Source organism: Drosophila arizonae, chromosome 4, assembly GCF_054131065.1.
Source record: "Drosophila arizonae isolate 15081-1271.41 chromosome 4, UAZ_ARI_1.0, whole genome shotgun sequence".
In the NCBI taxonomy this organism is placed as follows: domain Eukaryota; kingdom Metazoa; phylum Arthropoda; class Insecta; order Diptera; family Drosophilidae; genus Drosophila; species Drosophila arizonae.
The window spans coordinates 3205069-3228152 of NC_142924.1; the positions used below are offsets into that span (position 1 = coordinate 3205069).

General features: G+C 48.7%; 4 protein-coding genes across 8 annotated transcripts; 2 read left to right on the top strand and 2 right to left on the bottom strand.

Annotated features, from left to right (window-relative positions):
• Gk1 (Glycerol kinase 1) lies at positions 1 to 4294 on the top strand. Its single transcript, XM_018006938.2, has 3 exons — positions 1 to 688; positions 2804 to 3934; positions 4004 to 4294. The coding sequence occupies exons 1-3, from the start codon at positions 428 to 430 to the stop codon at positions 4217 to 4219; spliced, it is 1608 nt and encodes a 535-aa protein (XP_017862427.1). The 5' UTR covers positions 1 to 427; the 3' UTR covers positions 4220 to 4294.
• NitFhit (ntrilase and fragile histidine triad fusion protein NitFhit) lies at positions 759 to 2697 on the bottom strand. Its single transcript, XM_018006939.2, has one exon. The coding sequence runs from the start codon at positions 2294 to 2296 to the stop codon at positions 827 to 829; it is 1470 nt and encodes a 489-aa protein (XP_017862428.1). The 5' UTR covers positions 2297 to 2697; the 3' UTR covers positions 759 to 826.
• Positions 4295 to 4451: 157 nt separating the features above from the next.
• mri (BTB/POZ domain-containing protein mrityu) lies at positions 4452 to 6612 on the bottom strand. Its single transcript, XM_018006940.2, has 4 exons — positions 5540 to 6612; positions 5232 to 5429; positions 4861 to 5178; positions 4452 to 4795 (listed from the first exon to the last, which is right to left on the bottom strand). Exons 1-4 carry the CDS (start codon positions 6165 to 6167, stop codon positions 4590 to 4592), a joined length of 1350 nt encoding a protein of 449 aa, XP_017862429.1. The 5' UTR covers positions 6168 to 6612; the 3' UTR covers positions 4452 to 4589.
• A 104-nt stretch (positions 6613 to 6716) lies between these two features.
• Positions 6717 to 22698, top strand: rno (PHD finger protein rhinoceros). 5 transcript variants are annotated; one of them, XM_089467700.1, is made up of 8 exons: positions 6717 to 7147; positions 7548 to 7972; positions 8050 to 8636; positions 8720 to 8914; positions 9034 to 9250; positions 9311 to 9500; positions 9567 to 10177; positions 10269 to 22698. In XM_089467700.1, exons 3-8 carry the CDS (start codon positions 8188 to 8190, stop codon positions 19284 to 19286), a joined length of 10680 nt encoding a protein of 3559 aa, XP_089323826.1. In that variant the 5' UTR covers positions 6717 to 7147; positions 7548 to 7972; positions 8050 to 8187; the 3' UTR covers positions 19287 to 22698. The 5 variants fall into 5 exon arrangements, with proteins under 5 accessions (XP_089323826.1, XP_017862417.2, XP_089323827.1 ...); XM_018006928.2 differs by having other exon boundaries at positions 7566 to 7972; XM_089467701.1 differs by having other exon boundaries at positions 7566 to 7969.
• The last annotated feature ends 386 nt before the right edge of the window (positions 22699 to 23084 follow it).

The window sequence follows — 23084 nt, forward strand, 5'->3', positions numbered from 1 at the left end:
AATTAATTGCTAACTAAACGCAATTAATTTTACATTTACTTTTTTACGGGTTTAATAAATTTAATTTTATAAAAATAATAGCTGAAAATATCATATATTTGGTTGTATATACTAGTCACGCACTTATCACTGCATAAACGTCGTTTTTCTTAATTCGCTTTCATACGCATATTCGCAATAAATATTTACGTTTTGCAAAACAGGTTTTTATAGGTATCGGGTACATAGTACAAATAGCTTTGCCAATAACCGAGGGGCTGTTCCTTATCTCTTATCGTAATCGTGTACTAAAATGTCTGCGACAATCGAACAGCAGTTGTAAAGCCAACACAGAGTGAAGCTCGAACAACAAATTTCGCTGGTTTACTTAGTGTCTGTGCATACGTAACCCAAACAAATAAAAATAAAAAGAAAGGAAGCTTGGACAATGGAAACCGGCAACGAGTCAGCGGATGTAAACATGAGTGGTCCCTTTATTGGCGCCATCGATGAGGGCACCACATCGGCACGATTTATGATCTTTCGGGCAGGCACCGATGATATTGTTTGCTATCATCAAATCGAGGTGCCGTCCATTTTTGTGAAGGAAGGTTGGTGCGAACAGGATCCGCGGGTCATTACCAACACTGTCAGCGAGTGCATTGAGGGGGCATGCAAAAAGCTCGTTGCACTAGGTGGCAAAGTCAAGGTGAGCATTATTTTACGGCTTTCATGGAAGGGGTTAGACATGAATGAACAGCAAGCATCGCGACTAGGTGTACCTTATTAAAACGATCTTTTATTGACAAACACGTGGACACGTATAGAGAAAGGATTATGCTGATGCTTATATGCAACATTTACGCAGGAAGGTGCGATAGATTTCCGCCTCGTCAATGCGCTCCTGGAGCGTGCGTGGTGGCAGATTCTCAACTCGCTCGTCCAGCTTCACATAGATTTGATCGTTGTGCCCGAAGTCCCCATTGCGACGGGGCATAACATGGAAGTGTACGTGTGGCACTGTCTGACCGGCATTGGCGCCATCCTGCACGGTGACCGTCGCTGAGGTGGTGCCATAGATAGCCTCCAGCATTCGTTGCACTATACAAACAGTGGCAAATAAATCCGTCACTTCTGCACAGTTGAGTCCATTGAGCCGTGGAGTAATCCTCTTCGTGGAGACCAGCACGTGACCCTTGACGACGCAGCGCAAGTTGGTGAAGGCCCAACAGTGCTCGGATTCGTAGAATATGGTTCGCTTGTCCACGGTGTTGTTTGCAAAGGCGCGATCCTGTCCATATTCCGCACTGGATGGACTCAGATTGAAGGCGGTCAAGCTGTAGATGTCGTTGCGTCTATGCTCGAAGCAGGGCATGCTCTGGTATATCTTGGCCAGTTGCGACAAGTCGATCTCGGCTATACCCACGGCTAGCTTTTCCTCGCCGCCACAGTCCGCAAGAACGACGCCCCATGGACTGATGATCATGGCGTGACCCCAGCTCTGGCGTTTCTTATTATGCCATCCTTGCTGTGCTGCAGCGATTACAAAGCACTGCGTCTCAATGGCACGAGCACGAAGCAGAATCTCCCAGTGGGCTTTGCCCGTCGCATGGGTAAAGGCTGCCGGGTAGGTGAGCACCTGGGCGCCCAGTTTGCGCAGCAGCAGTGCGGGCTCTGCGAAGCGCAGGTCATAGCAAATCTGCAGACCCACCTGCCCAGCCGGCGTGGCCACTGGTTTCTCTAAGCGCTCGCCCGGTGCCACTGTATCCGATTCGCGCAGGCGTATCTCTTTCGTTGTCGCATCGAACAGATGCAGCTTGCGATAGATGGCCGCCACCTCACCCAGATCGTTGATCACTACGTGTGTATTGTATATCCTTTGCTCCGTTTTGTCATCTGATGATGGTGATGTTGTTGTGGATGCCTTTAACTCGTGTACGCCGCCCAGAGACAACCACATCTGATGGCATCTGGCCAGCTCCTTGTATTTGGCCATCAGCGGTCCGTCCAGCGACTCGACCAGCTGAAACGTCTCGTTGCGATTCTCACCAACAAAATCACAGCATTCCGGCAGGAAGAGCATTTTCGCCTTTTTCTGAGCTGCAAGCAGAACTAGCTCTTCCACCTGCTGCAAATTGCCGGCTTTATCGTTCGTGGACTGCATCTGGCCAACGGCCACAATGCTCGGGCCACCGATGGCTAAGCCGCCACTCGGTAGAGCTGACATAATGCGCAACTGCTGTTTGTTTCTGACGCTGCTGCTGGTTCTGATTATCTGGACGACACTTCGACTGAAAATTTTGACTATGTTTGACATCGAGACGAACAAACAAAAGGTTGATCGAAACTTAACAAGTGTTACGCAGTTAAATGTAGTGTTTTGTATACATATATATTTCTCTTATCAGCTGGTTTTCGCTGTCTTCATTTTTCTGTTGATTGGCCGTCTAGTGCTGCCATATCGTTACAAATGGCGAGCACAAAACGGAATGACTAAATACTTGTTTCATTGGAATTCAAAGTCTTGTACAACACTGGTAACTTCTTTTGCACTTGTCTCTATTTTCTTATCAGCCGTTTGTGCCATTTATTGTTTATTATTTGTACAGTACTGCCATCCTTTATTGTGTCTTAGTCATTTAGTGCTGCCGTACTGTGGAAAATTTGAATCTTATGGTTCGCGCCAAGAGCTTGGATCCCAGAAAGAACCTAGCTTAGGTATAAAGTTATTTAAAGGTCAAACAACAACTTTATAAAACTATAATATTTTGTAATTAATTGCTATAATTATGTGTTTCTTAATTGTAAACATTTGTATTTTCAGGATATTTTGGCAATTGGCATTACCAATCAGCGCGAGTCCACATTGATTTGGGATAAGAATACGGGCGAGGCGTTGGCGAATGCCATTATTTGGCTGGACAATCGCACCACCAGCACTGTCGAGGATTTGCTGGAGACAATACCGAATAATGCGCGCAACATTAATTATTTGCGACCATTGTGTGGTCTGCCGCTTTCGCCATACTTCTCGGGCGTTAAACTGCGCTGGCTGAGAGATAATGTGGCGACGGTGAAGCGGGCCATGGATGCAGGAGACGCCATGTTCGGCACCATTGATACCTGGCTGATGTACAATCTAACGGGTGGCGTGAACGGAGGTGTGCACAAGACAGATGTGACAAATGCATCACGCACTATGCTAATGAACATCGAGACGCTGCAATGGGATGGAAATCTGCTAAAATTCTTCGGACTGCCAAGAAGTATTCTACCAGAAATCTGCTCCAGCGCCGAGCATTTTGGCGTCATTGCTGCGGGTTCGCTGAAGGGCATACCCATCACAGCGGATTTGGGTGATCAGCAGGCAGCGCTGGTGGGTCAACAGTGCCTGTCCAAGGGCCAAGCGAAGGCCACCTATGGCACCGGTTGCTTTTTGCTGTACAATACGGGTCCATCAATAGTTCATTCCCAGCATGGATTGCTCACGACGGTGGGCTATCAACTAGGTCGCAAGGCCTCGCCCTATTATGCCCTGGAGGGCAGTGTGTCCATTGCCGGCGCCGCCTTTAATTGGCTGAGAGATAATATTGGCCTCATACAGAATACGGGCCAAATCGAGACGATGGCCAGCATGGTGGATAACTCGCTGGATGTCTACTTTGTGCCCGCGTTCAATGGCCTGTATGCTCCTTATTGGAATCAGGATGCAAGGGGCGTGCTATGTGGCCTGAGCGAGGAGACAACCAGTGAGCATATTGTGAGAGCCACGCTGGAGGCTGTTTGCTTCCAGGTGCGCGACATACTTGATTCCATGCACAAGGATTGCAAAATACCACTCGCTAAGCTGATGGTCGATGGCGGCATGACTGTCAACAATCTGTTCCTTCAGCTACAATCCGACCTGGTTGGCATTCATGTGCTGCGCGCCAAGATTGCGGAGACCACAGCGCTGGTACGTTAAAACTCATTGGCCCAAACCCAATTCTGGTCAGTTCTTGCTTACTTACTTAATCTCTTCCAGGGCGCTGCAATGGCTGCCTATAAGACGATTGCTCCGCAGTATAATATGGAAGGCCCGTTGTCCAAATCGGATGAACGCGATGTTGTAAAGCCGAAGATCAATTCCACGGAACGCAATTTGCGCTACCAGAAATGGAAGATGGCCATCGAGAGATCTCTGAACTGGGAGACCTCCTCGCTTGCTCAAGGCGAACGCGAATCCTTTGATGGTGTTTAAGCTGCGGCAGCTTCCAAAAGCATAACCATGGCAAATTGTATTTAATTCAATAAAATATTGTTTTTGTTGTTGAAATTGAAGCAAGGTATGGTGTACAGAAGGTCTAAATCAAGACTCTCCGACTAGGAGCTACTCAGTAACAACATCTTTAAGGAGCAGACGACCTGAAAGGGTAGCTGTTAGTGCATCCGAGTTGCAGCTGTTCTTTTTTGGCTAACGTATAAATGGTATGTTATAATTTATGTGTTCGTTATATTTCGATAGTGTATACAAAAAGTTCGGTTTCAAAACGTACAAAGCCTTGCTTCGAGAGGGTGCGTGCAGCTAGCTAAGATGGCAGTGTATAAACTCTAACCCTTGGGGTCGATCTCTACACGTGTTCATCAACGATGCCGGGTGGAGCATTTGCTGCGGCTGCATGATCCTGCTCGTTTAGCACGACGCCGCCGGCGGCTTCATCCACAGCTACAACAACATCAGCCGCCACGCCCACACCAACCAGGCCAACAGCAGGTGCAGCCAGATCAACATGAGCATTCACAACAGCTATGGCGGGCGGTGGAATGGGATTGCCACCTGCAGAGTGAATGCCAAATAGTTATCAACCAAATAAAAGAGTACTCACACTAAGTCGTACTCACTTGCATCTAGTTCCAGAGGTGGATCGGCATTCGCCTCGGCGAGATTCGTAACAGACTTGGACTTAACGCACTGGAAATCGACATGACGGCTCTTGGCTTCCTCCTTCTCCCACGACATGTGTATGAATGGACGCTGAACGTAACTATAAATGACTTCAGCTCGGCCGCCAGGACGTCGACGAATCTTCTCCTTGTGTGTGGGATAGCCCTCAATGCCGCAGCGTATTTTCTTTAATCCTCGATCTTTCATCACCTGCTTGGCCACATCACGATTCTCGATGTACTTGAAGAAACGATGCATGGCAGTGCTGTGCACAGCTGCAGATAGAGAATGATGAGAAATAAAACATATTTATATATGTTGGACATACTCTGGCAATACTCCTCGCCCATTTGCGGGGGGAATTCCTCATCCCAGTCGACCATGTCGTCATCGAGCAGTACTACGACATGGCATTCGCGATCGCCGCGCTGTGCTGAGGCAACCATTAAAGGCAATATCAAATCCTCAAGAAAGACTTCGAACTGCTGGCGGGCTCCCTCGTTGCTCAGCTCATGAAGCAGGCCTCCTTTTTGGTGTAGCACAGAGAGATCAAGTAAAAACAAACGAGAAAAGCAAGAAACGGGGGACGGCACTTGACTAAGAGACGCCCAGCTGCAGCAGCAACAACATACTCACTTAGGTTCTGGCAGCGCACAGTGGTCGCGTCAAAGGGTATTAGCAGATAGTCGCATGCTTCCTTCAGCTCAGGCACCGATACAGTGGGCGGGCAGCGAATAACTCCACTTTTGTAATACTCCAGTATGGAACGGAACACCAAGTGAGATATGCCATCCGCTAATTCATATTCACCGCGCTCATTGGGATGAACAAATTGAAAGCCTGTGCCGAACATCGTGCCCAACATGGTATTGGGATGTGCGGTGAGCAGCGTTTGCTCCACTGTGAAGCGTACGCCATCCACCAACATCGATATGCGCTCCGGTGGACCCAAACGCACTGTGGCAGCTGCTGCAGCAGCGGCGGCAGCGGCTGCGCTGCTTGTCGTTGGTGTCATCGACTTGTCATGTTTGGAAATCGCACCACTACTCACGCTCATAGCGGTGTGCTGCTGTCTCTGCATGTAGGTGCTGCTGCGACTGCGATTCTTTAGGATGCGCCTACGACGCTCCTCGGCAGCCTCTAAATTCTCTTCGATGCTGCTGCTGTCACTGTATGTATCCTGTTGCTGTTGCTGTTTTTGCTTATTGTTGTTGTTGTTGTTGCTATTACTACCACTACTATTGGAATTTGGAGTTGTTGACATTTTTCAGGAATTTTTATTCGCACTCGACCGAACAAAAAAAAACGTTTGTTCGAGAACTTTATTCCAGCAAAGTGCAGACAAAGAAATGCATTTGCACTAGCGCAGCTTCGTGCGGACGGTTTCACTAAAGTGCTTATCGTTTGTTTTAATCTGTAAGTCGCAATAACTATTTGCCAGCGAGCATCTCCTTACATTATTTTATGATGTAAAAAAATTTGTGCGAACTGTTTTTTGCGCTTCTGTATATTCTCTTCGTTTGCTATTTTTTTTTTCGGTGGTTGACAGTTATTCGATAACAAATTGCCAGTGACATCGGCGTGTCCAACGAAGGCTTATTTATAATAAATCGACAACAAGCGACATAATTAACAACAATAGAGAAATAACCAAATATTTAAATACTTTGACTTCTCAGACATTGAGTTACTTAGCTCTCAATAAACATTAGCATTTTAATATTTAGGAGTTGTTTTTGTTGTGCGCGTTGTATCGGTTCCGCGAACCAAGGATTGAAGCTGGTTTCGATAAGTGAAAGAACGAACTAACAAAAGCAGAGAGCCGCTATCGATAATCGATTCCGGTACAGCTCTAATAATCGATAAGCCGAAAAGCAAAATGGCAGACGTAGAAAAGGAAACCGAGAAGAAAATCTTGTAAATAATCCGTAAAAAAATTGCATATTTGTCGCAAACATTATGCCAATTGCGCGAAACGCGAGTGCATAATAAATGTAATGTGCAATTTGTTTGCTAGATCTATTTCAACTACCACAAAGTGCTCGCGTGTGTGTCTGCGGCGGCAAAAGCAAAGCCCAGAGTAATATATCCCAATCGAAATTCGCTCGAACGCGACAACCAAAACAGGCAGCAAACAAAGCAACAAATGTGGCGACAATGCCAACCAGCGGGCACGGGCATAATTTCGCATGCATTCTTAAAATGTGCAATTTGCAAAAACAAATAATATTACTACAATAAAAAGTAAGAAAAAAAAATAGGTGCAAAAACGTCGAATCGAATGTGAATGAAAGAGGGGGGAGCAGTGAGCTGAAGAGCGGATGAGACGTTTGCACAAAAGCTGACGGCTGCAGCACGCACGGTCAATTCCATCTCTCTCACACCAATGCCGCGAATGCGCGCGCCCTTAAAACGAGCGTGCGAGATAGATGGATTTTTTGGGATGGCATTTAATGTGTTGTTTGAGTTACACAGCAGTCAGCTTTTGCTATGCCACACGCGTTTTGATATTTTCCTTTTTACTGTCAGTTTCAGGTTTTTTTCTTCTCTTTTTTGTGTATTTTTTGTGACGAAAAGCGCATAGAAAATGTACAAGAAAAAAGTTTGCAAATCGAAAATCGGTTAGTCGCAAATATAATTTAAGTGTGTTCTTTTCGTTTAGGCGGGCAGTGAACAAAACAAAAGTGTAAGCCTTAGCATACACTCATACACACACACAGAGACAAAGTGCGTGCAAAAACAAAAATAGTGAAGCAAACGGTCGAAGAAACAGAAATCGAAGGAGGGGTAGCGGTAGCGCGCATCTATTGCTTATAGCAGTGCATTGCACAGACTGCAAAGTGGCGGCGCTACTCGGGATTAGTGCTGGTGCAGCGGCAGCGGCGTCCATGTTAAACGGGCGGCAGCAGCAGCAGCACAACAACAACAACAACAAGAACTATAATTACAACAATAACGATAACAATTCAATTAACAACAACAACAAACAGCAGCGGAGCTCGCAACAACAGCAACAACAACAGCCGGCGGTGTGGCTGTGGTGTCGCCAATTGTGGCCTTAAGCATGTAGTAAGAAATGTCCATAATAAATTGCATCACTTAATTAACAACTGCCCTTCCTGCACCTCCGTTCAACCCATCCATAGGTCGCAGTTGAGCAACAAAAGCGGGCGGTCTAAGTAGCACAAGTCGAACCCCTCAGCGCAGGAGGTTCCACAAGGCATAACCAATAAAATATATACACACACCCACACAAACAAAGAGAAACAACACACAAATGAAAAATGTCACAAAGAGGTAAGCGCGGTAATCAGCAGCAGCAGCAGCAGCAACAGCTGCAGCAGCAGCCGCCGCAACAGCAGCAGCGACAAGACGTTGAGCCGCAGCCGCCGCCCACAAAGCGACGAAAAGGACGGCCGCCCAATGGAGCGCCGGCGACAGCAACAGCGTCATCAACAGCAGCAACAGCGACAACATCAACGACAGCAGTTGCTGCTGCTGCAGCAACAGTTGCTGTCAGCGACCAACAGTCAATATCGAAGCTGCCGAGCAAGGCTAAATCGGCCAGCAAAAGTAAAGCGCAAAGCAACAGCAACAACAATAATAGCAATAGCAACAACAACAGCAACAACAATAACAGCAGCAACACCTGGCAAGCGCGCTCCGTGGCCGATATCAAAATGTCGAGCATCTACAATCGAAGCTCAACCGAAGCGCCAGCTGAACTGTATCGGTAAGTCCAAGAGAAATCAATATATATATATTTTAAGTCTATAAAACTTGCTTCTAATATGCCCATTTTATGCTCTATTACAGCAAGGATCTCATTAGCGCAATGAAATTGCCAGACTCAGAGCCATTGGCCAACTCCGAGTATCTGATTGTAACTGATCAATGGAAACAGGAATGGGAGAAGGGCGTACAGGTGCCCGTCAATCCCGATTCGCTGCCCGAGCCGTGTGTCTATGTGCTGTCCGACCCAATTGTATCGCCAGCGCATGACTTTAAACTGTAAGGATTTGGTTAAACCAAAGATATTCAGATATATAGCATATAAATAAATATACATGTTTATATATATATATATAGGTAGGGAGTACTGTATTCATATATTTTCATTCTTATTGCAGTCCAAAAAATCGTTTCCTGCGCATCACCAAAGATGAACATTACTCGCCGGACCTGCATTGTCTGACGAATGTTGTTGCACTGGCGGAGAACACATGTGCCTATGACATCGATCCCATCGATGAGGCTTGGCTGCGATTATATAATGCCGATCGAGCACAATGCGGAGCATTTCCCATTAACGAAACGCAGTTCGAGCGGGTCATCGAGGATCTGGAGGTAGATTGTTATACGATAAAGCTAAAAATCTTGACCAATGCTCAATTATCTCTTGATTAGGTTCGCTGCTGGGAGCAAATCCAGGTCATACTTAAGAAGGAGGAGGGTCTGGGCATTGAGTTTGATGAAAATGTTATATGTGATGTTTGTCGCTCGCCCGACTCCGAGGAGGCCAACGAAATGGTATTCTGTGATAATTGCAACATCTGTGTGCATCAGGCTTGTTACGGCATTACAGCGATTCCATCAGGTAATACAAAGAGTGAAACCTTCCTTGGAGCCAATACTAAATCACTCACTCATAATCGCTTTCCAGGCCAGTGGCTCTGTCGCACTTGTTCGATGGGCATTAAGCCAGAGTGTGTGCTTTGTCCCAACAAGGGAGGCGCCATGAAATCTAATAAATCGGGAAAGCATTGGGCGCATGTCTCTTGCGCCTTATGGATACCAGAAGTTAGCATTGGCTGTGTCGATCGAATGGAGCCGATAACGAAAATCTCAAGCATTCCTCAAAGTCGTTGGGCATTGATCTGTGTGCTTTGTCGCGAGCGTGTGGGCAGCTGTATACAGTGCTCGGTGAAGACGTGCAAGACGGCTTACCATGTCACCTGTGCGTTTCAGCACGGGCTCGAGATGCGCGCCATTATCGAGGAGGGGAATGCCGAGGATGGTGTGAAGCTGCGCTCCTACTGTCAAAAGCATAGCATGAGCAAGGGCAAAAAGGAGGGTGCGCACGCATCGCATACATCCGCATCCAGTTGCATGCAAAAGCATAACAACAAATTCTCGTCGAGCAGTGGGCATGCTGGCGAGGAGGGGCAAACAGCAGGTGCCAAAGGCGAAGATCACCGAAGACGCAAAAACCATCATCGCAAGAACGATATGACCTCAGAAGAGCGCAACCAGGCGCGTGCGCAAAGATTACAGGTGAATTATATATGACAATTTATATTGTTAGATTGATAACAGTTATATGTGTATATGTCTATATATTTGTCTATGTATCATCATTATTCAGGAGGTCGAAGCGGAGTTTGATAAACACGTGAATATCAATGATATTAGTTATCACTTGTACGATGTGGATGAGGACGCCATTGAGGCCATTTATAATTACTGGAAACTGAAGCGCAAGTCACGACATAATCGTGAGTTGATTCCACCTAAATCGGAGGATGTGGAGATGCTCGCACGCAAGCAGGAGCAACAGGATCTCGAGAATCATAAATTGGTTGTACACTTACGCCAGGACTTGGAGCGCGTGCGTAATCTTTGTTATATGGTCAGTCGACGTGAGAAGCTGTCGCGTTCGCTGTTCAAGCTGCGCGAGCAGGTGTTCTACAAGCAGCTCGCCGTGCTGGATGATGCAGTTGTGCAGCGGCAGCAGCAGCAGCAGTCGGGCGCAACGGACAACAGCAAGGAGCAGCCCGCATTGGACACAGATGCCATACTCTATGCAAACGATGGACCCACTCTCTACGATCGGTTCTACAGCTCGGATCAGCTAACTGTGCCGGCACAGTATCAGAGCTTGGAATATATATTGGAGCAGCTAAAGGGTAAGAAGCAGGCACGTGGACGCGCCTCTCAATCGCCCAACAAGCGCAAACAGCAGGCGGCGGCTAGCAAGGGCTCGCCCAAAAAGAAACTCAACAATGGTGCAATAACTACAACAACAACAACAACAACAACAAACACAACAACAGCAACATCAACATCAGCATCTGCAACAGCAGCTGGAACAATGGCTAACAAAGCACCCAAGTCACGTGGCTCGCCAAGGGCGCCTACAACGGCGTCTTCGGCGGTGCCGTGTGCGGGGAGGCGTGCCTCAAAGAGCGGCCCGGCAACGACGGCGACGTCGAGCCATCAACAACAACAGCAAACGCAGCAGCAGCAACAGCATAAATTGTCTAAATCCTCGAATGCTATTGGCCGCGCGTCCGCCCCAACGATTAGCGGCAGCTCGTCATCGGCTGATTCCAGCTCGGCGCACGGCAGCAGCAGCAGCAGCGCCAGCAGTAGCAACAGCAGCTCCGACTCCAGCAGCGAAAGCGATTCAGGCAATGAGAGCCACAGCTATCGCAGCTATCGCAGTAAAGCCCAGCCAGGAGGAGGTACAGCCACTGCCACAGGCACATCAACAGCGGGAGCAGCCAAGCCCGCGCGTAAGCAATCCTATGCGCGCAGCGTTGAGCAGCGCAAGAAGCAGCGACAGCGGCGTCAGAGTGAGGCAGCTGCGTGTGCGTCTGCTGCGTCTGCCAATGCACGCAGTAGCTGCAGCAGCAGCAGCAGCAGCAGTAGAAGCAGGAGCAGGAGCAGCAGTTCCTCCAGCGACGACAACGATGAGCGGACGCAGCGTGTCAAGCGTGTCCACAAGTCAACAACAGCCACAGCCACAGCCACAGCAACCGCAACAGTACCTGCCAAAAGTCAAGCAACTAAGTCAAAGCAAAGCACAACTGCAACGAGCACAGCTCGACGAAAACTGTCCAGTAGTGGAGCAGCAGCAGCAGCTGCAGCAGCCGCCGCCACAGCCTCATCATCTACAGCGCCCACAGCGACGCGCGGCCTTGCTCAGATGGACAAGGAAATGCGGCAGCAGGACCCCAACAGTTTGTCCAGCGATGAAAGTGAGGAGCTGCTGCCTGTGAAGCTAGGCGAGCGACACGGGCGGACTCACAATGCGAGCACAGCGAACTCAAACTCCACTCCAGCTTTGGCCGGAGCAACGGCGACAACAGCACTGCGCAAGCCGGGCCAGCACATCTACTCCGATTCGGATAGCTCGACGACAACGACGCCGGAGCGTGAGGTGCCCAAGCGGCTGGAGGAGGAGGAGCAGGCGGCAGCCGAGAGCAATGTGAGCGATTCACAAAATCAGCAAACGATACGCACCAAGGCCGCCATGAAGGAGTTTGTGCCAGGCACAACGGCAGCGACAGCGACAGCGACAACTGGCGCAACAACAACAACTGCAGTAACAACGACAAGCAAATCAAAGGCCAACAAATCGAAAGCCAATGCACCCGTCTTTCCGCCCGTGGATCTACTGGTGGTTCCTCAACGGCAGGCGGCCAAGAAGGCAAGCGAAAATATGCGCATCTCCACGAATCTCGCCACTGCGCTGCTGCCCGATGCCAACGAGCGATTGAGGGAGCCGGAGCCAGGCAGCAGCAGCGCTGGAGTAAGCGCGTCCAATGCCACCAGCAGCAGCAGTAGCAGCTCGAAGAGCAAGGCCAAGGAGGCAGCCAACCGCGTGCTCGAGGCGGATAAAGCGCGACCGAAGGAGCTGCAGAAGACGACGGGCAAGGCGGCGGGCGAGACGACGGCGGAGCGTGGCAAGCGGGGCCGACCGCCCAAGCAGCAAAAGGAAAAGGAAAAAGAGAAGGAGAAAGAGAAAGAGAAGGAGAAAGAGAAGGAGAAAGATAAGGAGAAGGAAAAGGAAAAGGAAAAAGAAAAGGAGAAGGAGAAGGAAAAGCCAGCACCCAAGAACAATGAGCTGGCCAAGCTGGGCAACTTTGCCGTCTCGTATGTGCCACAGCGACAGGCCGCCAAGAAGGCAGCCGAACAGCTGAAGAGCAGCGGCGCAGCGTTGGTGAAATCAAGCCAAGAGTCGAGCACAAGTGCTGCCAATGAGGAGCTGGCGACAGGAGCGAGTGCAGGAGCAGCAGCGACAACATCAAACACGTCGCCCCTCAAGTCCGCCAAACAGCAGCAGCAGCAGCAGACGACGCCAGTGCGTCGCAACTCGCTGTTGAAGGAGACGCCACGACGGCGCTCCAAGGAGGAGGTTGCACCAGCGCCTGTCAAGCGACGCATTGCACCGCCTAATCTGTCCAGCACCAGCTCGGGTGATAGCAACAGCAGCAGCAGCAACTCCTCCAGCAGCAACAGCGACAGCAGCAGCAGCGGCAGCGGCAGCGATTCGGACAGCGACAGCGAGCCGCCAGTCCAGGAGAAGCGCAAGCCGCCAGCTGCAGCAGCAGCGGCGGCAACAACCACAGCTGCTGCCTCAACCTCTGCATCCGCATCCAACTCTGTTTCCACCTCCGCATCAGCCTCCACTTCCACCTCCGCCTCCGCCTCTAGCTCAATTGTGCCAAAGCGTTCGCCGCGCAAGTCGCTGGACAAGCCCGCTCCGGCTCCAGCTGCAGCTCCATCTGCACCTCTGTCCAGTCGAACGCGCCAGAATTCCACAAATAAATCGCCAAAGAGAACGCCGCAAAAGTCGCAAGCGCCGGAGCCAAATGCCACGCCCAAATCGTCGCAGCGGCGCAAATCCTCGTTGGACGATCTAAGCAAGCAGACGCCGCCGGAGGTGAGTAAACGTGCCACACGCAATTCCAAGTCGCGTCCGCCCTCACCTGCCGTGGTCAGCCAAGCGAAGGCCAGTCCGGAGAAGCCAATTGCTTCCCGACGCAAGTCTCGTGCGGAATCGCCGAAGAAGACGCCGCCCAACCTGGAGCATGAGATTGCGCAGCGTAAGGCGGCGACGGGTCGGACGACGAGTGCACTGGATAAGCTGCTCGACAAGAAGCAGCAACAGCTGAACAATGCCACGCCAACGCCGACGCCCACAGCAACGCCTACCACAACACCGACGCCTCCAGCCAAGCAAAGAGCGCCGAGTCCCGAGGCGGAAACTCAGCGGCCATCCACTGCGCAGCAGGAGTCGGGCGAACAGCCCATGGACATTGACGAGGAGCTAACCACGGCGCCCACCCACACCCAGCTCTCGGCCAACGCCAGCAAACTGGCGGAGCTCTCGGCGGCGGACATCGATGAACGGCCGCCGGCAGCTCCGTTGCCCGCCTCGCCCACACCCACGCCCTCGAACGATGAGCTCTCCGATGAGGCGGGCAGCGATCAGAGCGAGCGCCGTCGCAGCCATACCTGGCGCTCGCGCCGCAGACGCCGGCGCACGCGCGACGAGGACGACGAGGAGCAGCACACGCATCACACGCAGCATCTGCTCAACGAGATGGAAAATCTGCGCGAGCTGGAGGAGGAGCGCAAGAATGAGCTGATGGTGAATGCAATACTCCGCATATACTCCGCATCCACGTCCTCGCCTGCTGTCACGGTCATTCCACCCGAGCCGCCAGAGATCATTGAGCTGGACTCGAACTCCAATTCAGGCGAGCAGCAGCAGCAGCAGCAACAGCAACAACAACAGCAACAGCAAGCGCAGCCGCAGCAACAGCAGCAACCGCCGCAGCAGCAGCAACCGCCGCAGCAGCAGCCACAGTCGCTGCCTTTGCCGGAGGCTGTTGCCACACGCTGCGCCACTTCGGAGCTGGATCAGCCCATTGTGGATACCATTCTGGAGATGGAGGACAGCAAGTATACCAACAGCTTTGCCACCAATGTGGCTAATGTCCTGAATCCGCCCAACTCGGGTCCCATGAGCAGTCTGCTCGATAGCAGCGGCCCTGGCGCCGGCAGCAAGCAAATCTTCGAGGAGGACAGCACGCTGGCGACGCGTAATCTCGTCGAGAAGTTGCGCAAGACGAAGCGCAAGCCAATGCTGGACGATTGCAAGGACTCGTTGGACCTGCTGCCGCCCACGCCAGCGATACCCTCGGTGTTTCCCTTTCACAATGCAGCTGATCCTGAAGATCTGATCCATGCGCAAAAGGAGCTCCAGCAGCAGCAGCAGCAGCAACAACAACAGCAGCAGCAACAGCAGCAGCAGCAGCAACAGAGTTGCCTCTTTGGCAACTCGGCGCCCAATTCGGTGGCCAGTCAGCTGACCATCAAGGATTCTCCCCTGACGGCCAACAGTGGAGGCAGCTATGCCAACAGCTTGACCAATACGCCCAATGCCACGCCCACCACAAATGCGAGTGCCAACAACCTGGGCTACGGCAACGTCAACTACAGCTGCTACCTGAACAAATCCTCGCCGCAGCTGGCGCACAAGCCGAGCAACGGCAACCAGCTGGCCACGACTCCAACTGCGACACCCACCACGCCCGTCTCAGTGGCCGCCCCACCGCCCACGCCCGACTTTGTGGATCTGGCTGCGGCGGCTGTGAAGAACAGCCTGGGCGGCTATGCAGCGAGTGCTGCAGGAGGCGCCTCCTCGCTGCCGACGCAGGCGAATGCAGCCATCAACTCGTCCAACTCGCAGTCGAACAACAAGCTGAGCGACTACGACGAGAACACGCGCATGCAGTCGCCATTTGGCGGGATGCAGCGCTGGAATGAGAACGATTTGATCGCAGCCAGGCGCAGCAGTTCGCCCAGCTCGGTGTCCGAGTCGAACGATCAGCCGCCGAGCCAGCTGGCCCAGCAGCTGGACAAGAGCTACTTCAACAGCTATGCTGCGGCGGCGGTCAGTGCGCCGGCTGGAGCCGGAGCCGTAGCTGGAGCCGGACCAACGGTTAATCAGGGTGCTCCAGCCAGCAATAACAACAGCGCAGTATCCGGCAGCAGTGCGGGCAATGCCTTTGGCAGCCATACGCCGCTCGTCAATGGCATCGATGCCATGTCCATGTACAACAGTGCGACGCAGCAGCAGCAGCAACAGCAGCAGACCACGCCCACTCACCCACAGCGAACGCCCAACAGTCAATACAATGGCGGCATCTATCCACAGCTGGCGGCTATCATTCAACAGCAACAGCAGCAGCAGCAGCAGGTGGTGCAGGCAACGCTTGCCGAGCCGAGCGCCCAGACCTTGTTCGGGAACAGCTCACAGCCCAATACGCCCTATGTGAGCACGCCCTATGCCACGCCCAATCTGACGCTGACCACTACGCCCAATCATCAGTATCCAGTGGATGGCAATCTAACGCCTTATCCGCTGCTGAGCAGCTGTGCAGAGCAGTTGCCCGCGATGATGCAGCAGCAGCAGCAGCAGCAGTCGGTGGAGCAGGTGCAGCCAGTGCAGGTGCCGCTGCCGGTGACTGTGCCCGTGGCGGTGCCTGTGCCCGTGGCGGTGCCTGTGCCCGTGCCCGTAACCGTGCCTGTGGCGGTGCCCATAGCTGTGCCCGTCGCTCCACCCCTGCCGCCGCTGCCCCTGCCCAGCAAGGAGAGCATCTCGCCCACCAAGCGAGGCAGCAACAATTCCGCCAAGCAACAGCAGCAGCAGCAGAAGCAACAGCAGCAGCTCCAGCACAAATCGCCGCAGCTGCCGCAGGGCAAGTCGCCTGGCAAATCGCCCAGGCAACCTGTCGCGCTCCATCCGCCGCCCACGCCGCCGGCGCCCATAGCCACGCCCACGCCGACAGTCACGCCCGCGCCGGCAGTGCCGAAATACGATCCGCTGACGCACACGCTGACAGGCAAGCCGCGTCAGCGGGCGCCGCGTGGCAGTGGCTCGCAGACGGGCACGCGCGGTCGAGGACGCGGCCGTGGCCGTGGCCGAGGAGGCAATGCAGCCAACACCATTCTCCCGCTGCCGCCTGCCATTGCCGACTACGGCCGGAACACGCACATCGTGAGCAACCTGGTGGGCACGCCCTACGAGTTCAACAACTACGATGACGAGCTGAGCGGGCCCGGCGTGGAGAACTTGCAGTCGTTGCGCGATCGCCGACGCAGCTTCGAGCTGCGCACGCCGAATGCGGGCGCAGCCGGCGGTGCAGCGGCGCCGAGCAACACCACCAGCTACTCGAGCTGCAAGCTGCGTGGCCAGAACAAGGCGAATAATCCCCTGCTGCATGCGATTGTGCAGCCCGTGCTGCCCGGCCCAGTGGATATGCGCACCTACAATCTTGGCTTCGAGGCACCGCACAGCACCGCCTCCCAGGAAGCCTACCAGAACAATCTCCTGGGCGCCTTCGACTCGGGCACTGCGGATCAGACGCTGAGCGAATTCGACGAGGAGGACGAGCGACAGTTTCAGTCGGCATTGCGCGCCACTGGAACCACCAGCAGCAGCAGCACCACCACCGCCAATAATAATAACAGCAGCAGCAATAACACCTCGCCCAATAAACCACCAAGTGGAGCCACTGCTGCGAGTGGTGCAGCTCCTAGCAGCCTGTTGAGCAGCGCATTGCAATCCAGTGAAGCGAATCAAGCCCCGCCCACTAACCAGCTCGTCTCCGAGCTGGTGGTGCCTGCACTGGAAGCCTCACTGGAGGCCACGTCGGAGGAAATATCCATCGACTCAGACACCACCACGCTAACCACCAAGGCTGCCCTGAACCAACTGAAGCTTAAGATCAAGGAGCCGCTCGCCTATCCGGATCTGCACTACAGCAGCGTCACGAACAGCAGCTGTCTGTCCAGCAGTGGCAGCCTGGTGCAGGCGAATGTGGTGCAAACCACCGTCACAGCACAGCTGAGCGGCGCCACTGTGGCCAGCACCTCGGCGGCTTGCACGCTGAGCGTGAGCGGAAACTCGCGACGCATGCGAAAGAAGGAGCTGCTCAGTCTGTATGTGGTGCAGAAGGATACGCTGAACGACGACAGCTCTTGTGGCTTGCCCGCTGCCTCGGACAGCCAGCCGCTGGAGAACATGCGCAAGTCGGATGCCAGCGAGCTGGACGACGAGCAGCAGCAGCAGCAACAGCAGCAGCTGCCGGCAGGCGGCGGCACCACCAAGCGCTTCAAGAAGACCGCCAGCAACAGGGAGCTGCGTGCCCTCGATGCGAATGCCTGCCTCGAGGAGCAGCTGCCGGCGGGTGGTGCAGCTGGAGCGCAGCCGTCGGGAGATGGCCGGCGGCGCAGCGCCTGCAGTTCGGGCAGCGCGGACAATGGCAAAACGGGGGCGGCGAGCAGTGCTGGCAAGCGACGTGGACGTAGCAAGACGCTGGAGAGCAGCGAGGATGACCACCAGGCGCCCAAGTTGAAGATCAAGATTCGCGGACTGCCAGCCACAAATGAGACGAATGCCGGGCTGTCGGTCAGCGGCTTGGATGGCAGCAGCAGCAGCTACAGCTACGAGATGACGCGACGGGCCTGTCCGCCCAAGAAGCGGCTCACGAGCAACTACAGCACCCCGACGCTGGAGGAGATCAAGCGCGACTCGATGAACTATCGCAAGAAGGTAATGCAGGACTTTGACAAGGGCGAGGACAACAACAAACGGGAGCTGGCGGGCGACAATGAGACGCTGCTGGCCAAGCCGAAGAAGGACAAGAAGGACAAGCCGAAGAAGGACAAAAAGGAGAAGAAGCGCCTCAAGCAGCAGCAGCAGCAGCAGCAACAGTTGCTGCAGTTCAGCAACAACAACAGCACCACCACCACCCTGACGACCATGACCACCACGCTGATTGAGAACACGGTCAGCGACTCGCCTGGCGAGAAGCCAAAGCTCATATTGCGAATCAACAAGCGCAAGGCGGAGACAACGACCACCACGAAAATCAACGCGGAGCAACAGGCGCAGCAAGAGCAGCCGCAGCCGCAGCCGCAGCAGCAGCAAATGGAGGCTCCGCTGCGCCTGAAGATCGCGCGTATTTCAGCTGGAGGCGCCTATGTCATCGGTGCCAAGACGGACAACAAGGAGCCAACGCCAGCGCCATCCGTTTCCCCGGCGGCGCCCGCCGAGCTGCCGCTGTTGCCACTGGTCGGTGTCGGTGTATCGCCATCGCTCACCAACAACAATAGCAGCTTCACGCCTCACTCCCAGAACGCGAATGCCTCGCCTGCACTGCTGGGCAAGGATACGAGCACGCCCTCGCCGCCCTGCCTGGTCATCGACAGCAGCAAGAGTGCGGATGTGCATGACTCCACCTCGTTGCCAGAGAGCAGCGGTGCAACGGCTGCCTCGGTCGTCAGTGGTGCTGGTGGAGGCGTGGCTGGTGCTGATGTTGTTGGTGTCGGTGTTGGACCCACCTCGCCGCTGTGCGTCAATGTGGGCAACTATGATAATAGCAACAATTCGTTGCCGTCGGCCAGTGGCTCTGGCTCCGGGTCCGGGTCCGGGTCCGCGTCCAGCAATTCCTGCAACAGCAATTCGAACAACAACAACAACAATAACAATAATAATAACAACAACAATAACAACGGCAACAACAGCAACGGCAGCCGCACAGGCGGTTTACTTCCACTGAAAAAAGACTGTGAGGTTAGATGATAATCATAAAGCCAGCGTTCGACCAAGCTATATATGTATATGAAACACACATATATATATATATGTAGATCCGACTATATACATACATATATATAGGGAGAGAGAGAAACGATTCAGCGATCGTTTACTTCCAGCAGCAACAAAGTGTCCTATAAAAAAAAGCAAACCCTACATAGTTATCCACTTTCATGCATGTTCTTTTGTAAACCCATCTGTAAATCATTTATTTTTATCCCCCTTCCGCAACATTTTTGTAAAGCCCTATTTTGTACAGTTAGTTCATAAGTCCTGCCCCAATTTTGTTGTGCACACGCAAGATATTAAAACTATATAGGCATACTATATATCTATATATATAAATATGAATTATACAACAACGTACATAAACAAATACTAAATAATGATTGTACATTTTTAATTAAAGCGAATTTTATATATAGTTCCGTAGTCTAGCCTATGTAAAAAATCAAATACTGTATTAAAAGTTAAACACGAAGTAGAAATTCGCAATTATGTTTAGCCTAAATATCAGAGAAAGTTAAAAATTAATAAACAATTCAAATGCTCGGTTTATATAGCGCATACGGATCAGCATGCGTTATTCTAGTTAACCCACTTCCATAAAAATACCTACTCATATATAAAATTAAAGAAAAAAAAAACTAAAATATATAAAAATAAATATATATTATTATTATATATATTTTAATTATTTATTAATAACTATTTAAAAATGACACAAAAATAAATGAGAAAATTCATTAAATAAACACAAAAAAATTTAAAAATAAAATAGAAAATTTGTTAAAAATCGAAGAAAAAAACAGAAATGAAAAGCGAAACACTTAACAGTTGTAGCTCGTAGTCATTAATTGTAGTTCATAGCGAAAATCGAAAGTCGGCTACCAACATTTTGGGGGCGTGGCCGCAACTAAGTGCATATATTAAAGCGAAGAGCAACATATAAAGGTAGAATAGAAATTTAAATGAAAAGTAATAAAATCAAGAACACTTTTGGAGAATGGAAATGTTTGTATTTTTAGATTCTAAGCCAAAAGAAAAACCGTGTCGAAACTCCATAAAAAAAAATTTAAAAATTGCAACAAAACACTTGAAGTTTATTATTTTATAGTAATTTTTGTTGAAACATTTTTGAACATTTTCGAAATAGTCCAAAACAGTTTTTGTACAGACAACTCGAAAAGATCTACACAACCATTACACTACGTACAGCTGCGGGCATAAAAATAGTGGTGCGGCTGAGCACTAAATGTTATATACAAAAACTTTGTGTTTAACTTAACAATATCTAAATGAATAACAAATCAAGTTAGTCTTAATATTCGTTTAAAATTTTGTTAGAAACATTAAGTTTATCCCAGAGGTTCTTTGTTTAACATTTTGAGTTTAGTCCCACTTCTATTTTTAGTACCAGCAGCTGCATAAGTTATTATCAGACGCTCCATGTGATTGCGCATTCCAGTTCTAGTTCCAGATGATAAAGATGAGTTGAAATCCAAAATGAATGAAAAAATCTCTTTATGCCTCTAAAAAGGTTTTTAAATTACAAAACTTTAATCAATCACATCGAGCAGCTTCAACTGTATATATACATGTATGTATATGGAAATTTTTTTGAAAAATTCGGCTTACCAATTTAAAAAAAAATCAAGAAATGACACATTATTAAAAAATTAAAAGTTAAAAAGAAATAAATAAATAAAACATATTTATTCCAATATATTCAACAAGCAAACAGAAAATTGTAATTTTAGAACTATTCGGAGTTGTAAATGGCAAAGATTGTAAATAGTTGTGTGAGTGTGTGCGTGCCTGTGTCTGTGCGTGAATGAAATGTTTTTTTTTATTATTATTACGTTAAAATTATATTATTAATAAATACTGATTATTAATTTTAAATTGTAGTTTTTAGCGAAAATTTAAATAAAACAACAAGCAAAAGCCTTATTTAAAAAAAAAAAAAATGAATCAAATCATTTTAAACATTTTAAACTTGCAATCTGCACAAGCCCAATTTTGTTTTTCATCAATCTATATGCTAATCCGATATGATAATATAATGATCTGATACTTTATATCGTGAAGTTGGCAAATGTGGGGAACCAAAAGAAAGAGCGACTATATAGCAGAGTAATCCTTGAAAACAATTTGTCAATTAAAAAGCAAAATGTAAAGTATATGGATAACATAAAAATCATGAATGGAACTGGGTATATACATATATATGTATATATACATACATATATAATAAAAAGTAGGGACACAATATTTTTGGTGCCGTATTTTGTACAAATCAAGCAATATTCTCTGAACTTGTTAATGGAAAACACACAAAATAGAGAGAAATAGATCGTATATTTTTTAGTTCCCATATGCTCGATACAGACCAAACCAAGCGTTAAATAAATGTAAAATACTTGATATAAGTCAGGAAAATGTCATATATATATGCCTAAAAAAAAAAAAGGGAAAACTTTTCAAGAATTACATTTCTATAAGCAAAATAGGCAAACAATAAGTATTACTAATGAAATTATTATCATTATACCATTATTATTATCATTATTATTATTATTATTAATTATTATTATTGATATGATATAGGTGTTGAGCAGATGACAACAGTTAGTTCGTAAGTACGTAGGGCTACATAGGGAAATCTATAGTGCTAGTATAGTGTCAGGAACTAAAGATCGATATGTAGATTTAACGATGGGTAGGTGTTATATAAGTATATAAAACGAACAATCTAAGCACATGCCTAGTAAATCCAAATATATAAGTATTGTGTAACATACTACAGAATATATATATACAGATCTATATGTATATATATACATAAATCAACTTTTTTGTATGTTAAATAATTATGAACATGATTTCTAAACAAAACTTCGATATAGTATATGTAAAATACGGAAACAAGATAATGCTGTAAAAATATGAAAGAATTAAAACCAACCAACTAGTAAAGCTAAGTTGTATTATAAATATGAAAATATAGAAGAAATTATACATAAATTATTAAAAACAAAAGTCTTTTACTTACCTCCCACAGTACTTTCCATAATGATATAAAATCATTACAATTTTTTTTTGTATAGATATATATTTCCTTTTGTTTTCTGTATAAGTACATATATATTCATCTCTTTAAATATATATAATTGTTTTACACATCTTAGAGTTTTTGGGTTTTGTTTTTCGTTATAATACTAGAAAATTTGCGTGTGGAGTGAGCCTTGTTTATAAGAAATTAGAATCTGATATTTGAATGTATTTGTTTTTTCTTTTCTTATTTTTCAAAAAAGCGTCTGCACAAAAGCCAGATGAAAGTTCTATTCGAAAATCTCAAGGCTTATTGCTACTTTGGCCACACACACAGTCTGTACACTCAGAGAAAAAACGACTGCACTTGCGATATTTGTTGTTGCAATTATTATAAATTAAGTTAGGAATTTTTTCAAAATTAATAAGTTAAATTATTGTAGCAAAATTAAAAATATCTTAATTTCATAGCTTTTATACTTAAACTAAGCATTCAAAAATACTAAATGGAAGTAGAAAATATCTTAAAGTATTTCTTTTTAAATTAATAATTAATTCTTGTCAATTTTATAATATAAATATTTCCGTAAAAAGAGTGAAGTGCAAACTTAAATCTGCTCCTTCTTCGGCTTCATTTATTTAGTATTTTTTCTCTGAGTGTAAAGTCTGGTATATTATTGTTTTACAACCAGCTCCATTTGATTTCAAAGTTTTAAGAGTGCAGCTTAT

Coding starts and splice junctions, on each gene's coding strand:
- rno (XM_089467700.1), top strand. CDS start 8,188: ATGTCACAAAGAGGTAAGCGCGGTAATCAGCAGCAGCAGCAGCAGCAA. Junction 8,915..9,033: donor CCAGCGCATGACTTTAAACT/GTAAGGATTTGG, acceptor TTCTTATTGCAG/TCCAAAAAATCGTTTCCTGC. Junction 10,178..10,268: donor CGCGTGCGCAAAGATTACAG/GTGAATTATATA, acceptor ATCATTATTCAG/GAGGTCGAAGCGGAGTTTGA.
- NitFhit (XM_018006939.2), bottom strand. CDS start 2,296: ATGTCAAACATAGTCAAAATTTTCAGTCGAAGTGTCGTCCAGATAATC.
- mri (XM_018006940.2), bottom strand. CDS start 6,167: ATGTCAACAACTCCAAATTCCAATAGTAGTGGTAGTAATAGCAACAAC. Junction 5,430..5,539: donor TGTGCGCTGCCAGAACCTAA/GTGAGTATGTTG, acceptor TACACCAAAAAG/GAGGCCTGCTTCATGAGCTG. Junction 5,179..5,231: donor GGGCGAGGAGTATTGCCAGA/GTATGTCCAACA, acceptor CTCTATCTGCAG/CTGTGCACAGCACTGCCATG.
- Gk1 (XM_018006938.2), top strand. CDS start 428: ATGGAAACCGGCAACGAGTCAGCGGATGTAAACATGAGTGGTCCCTTT. Junction 689..2,803: donor CACTAGGTGGCAAAGTCAAG/GTGAGCATTATT, acceptor TTGTATTTTCAG/GATATTTTGGCAATTGGCAT. Junction 3,935..4,003: donor TTGCGGAGACCACAGCGCTG/GTACGTTAAAAC, acceptor AATCTCTTCCAG/GGCGCTGCAATGGCTGCCTA.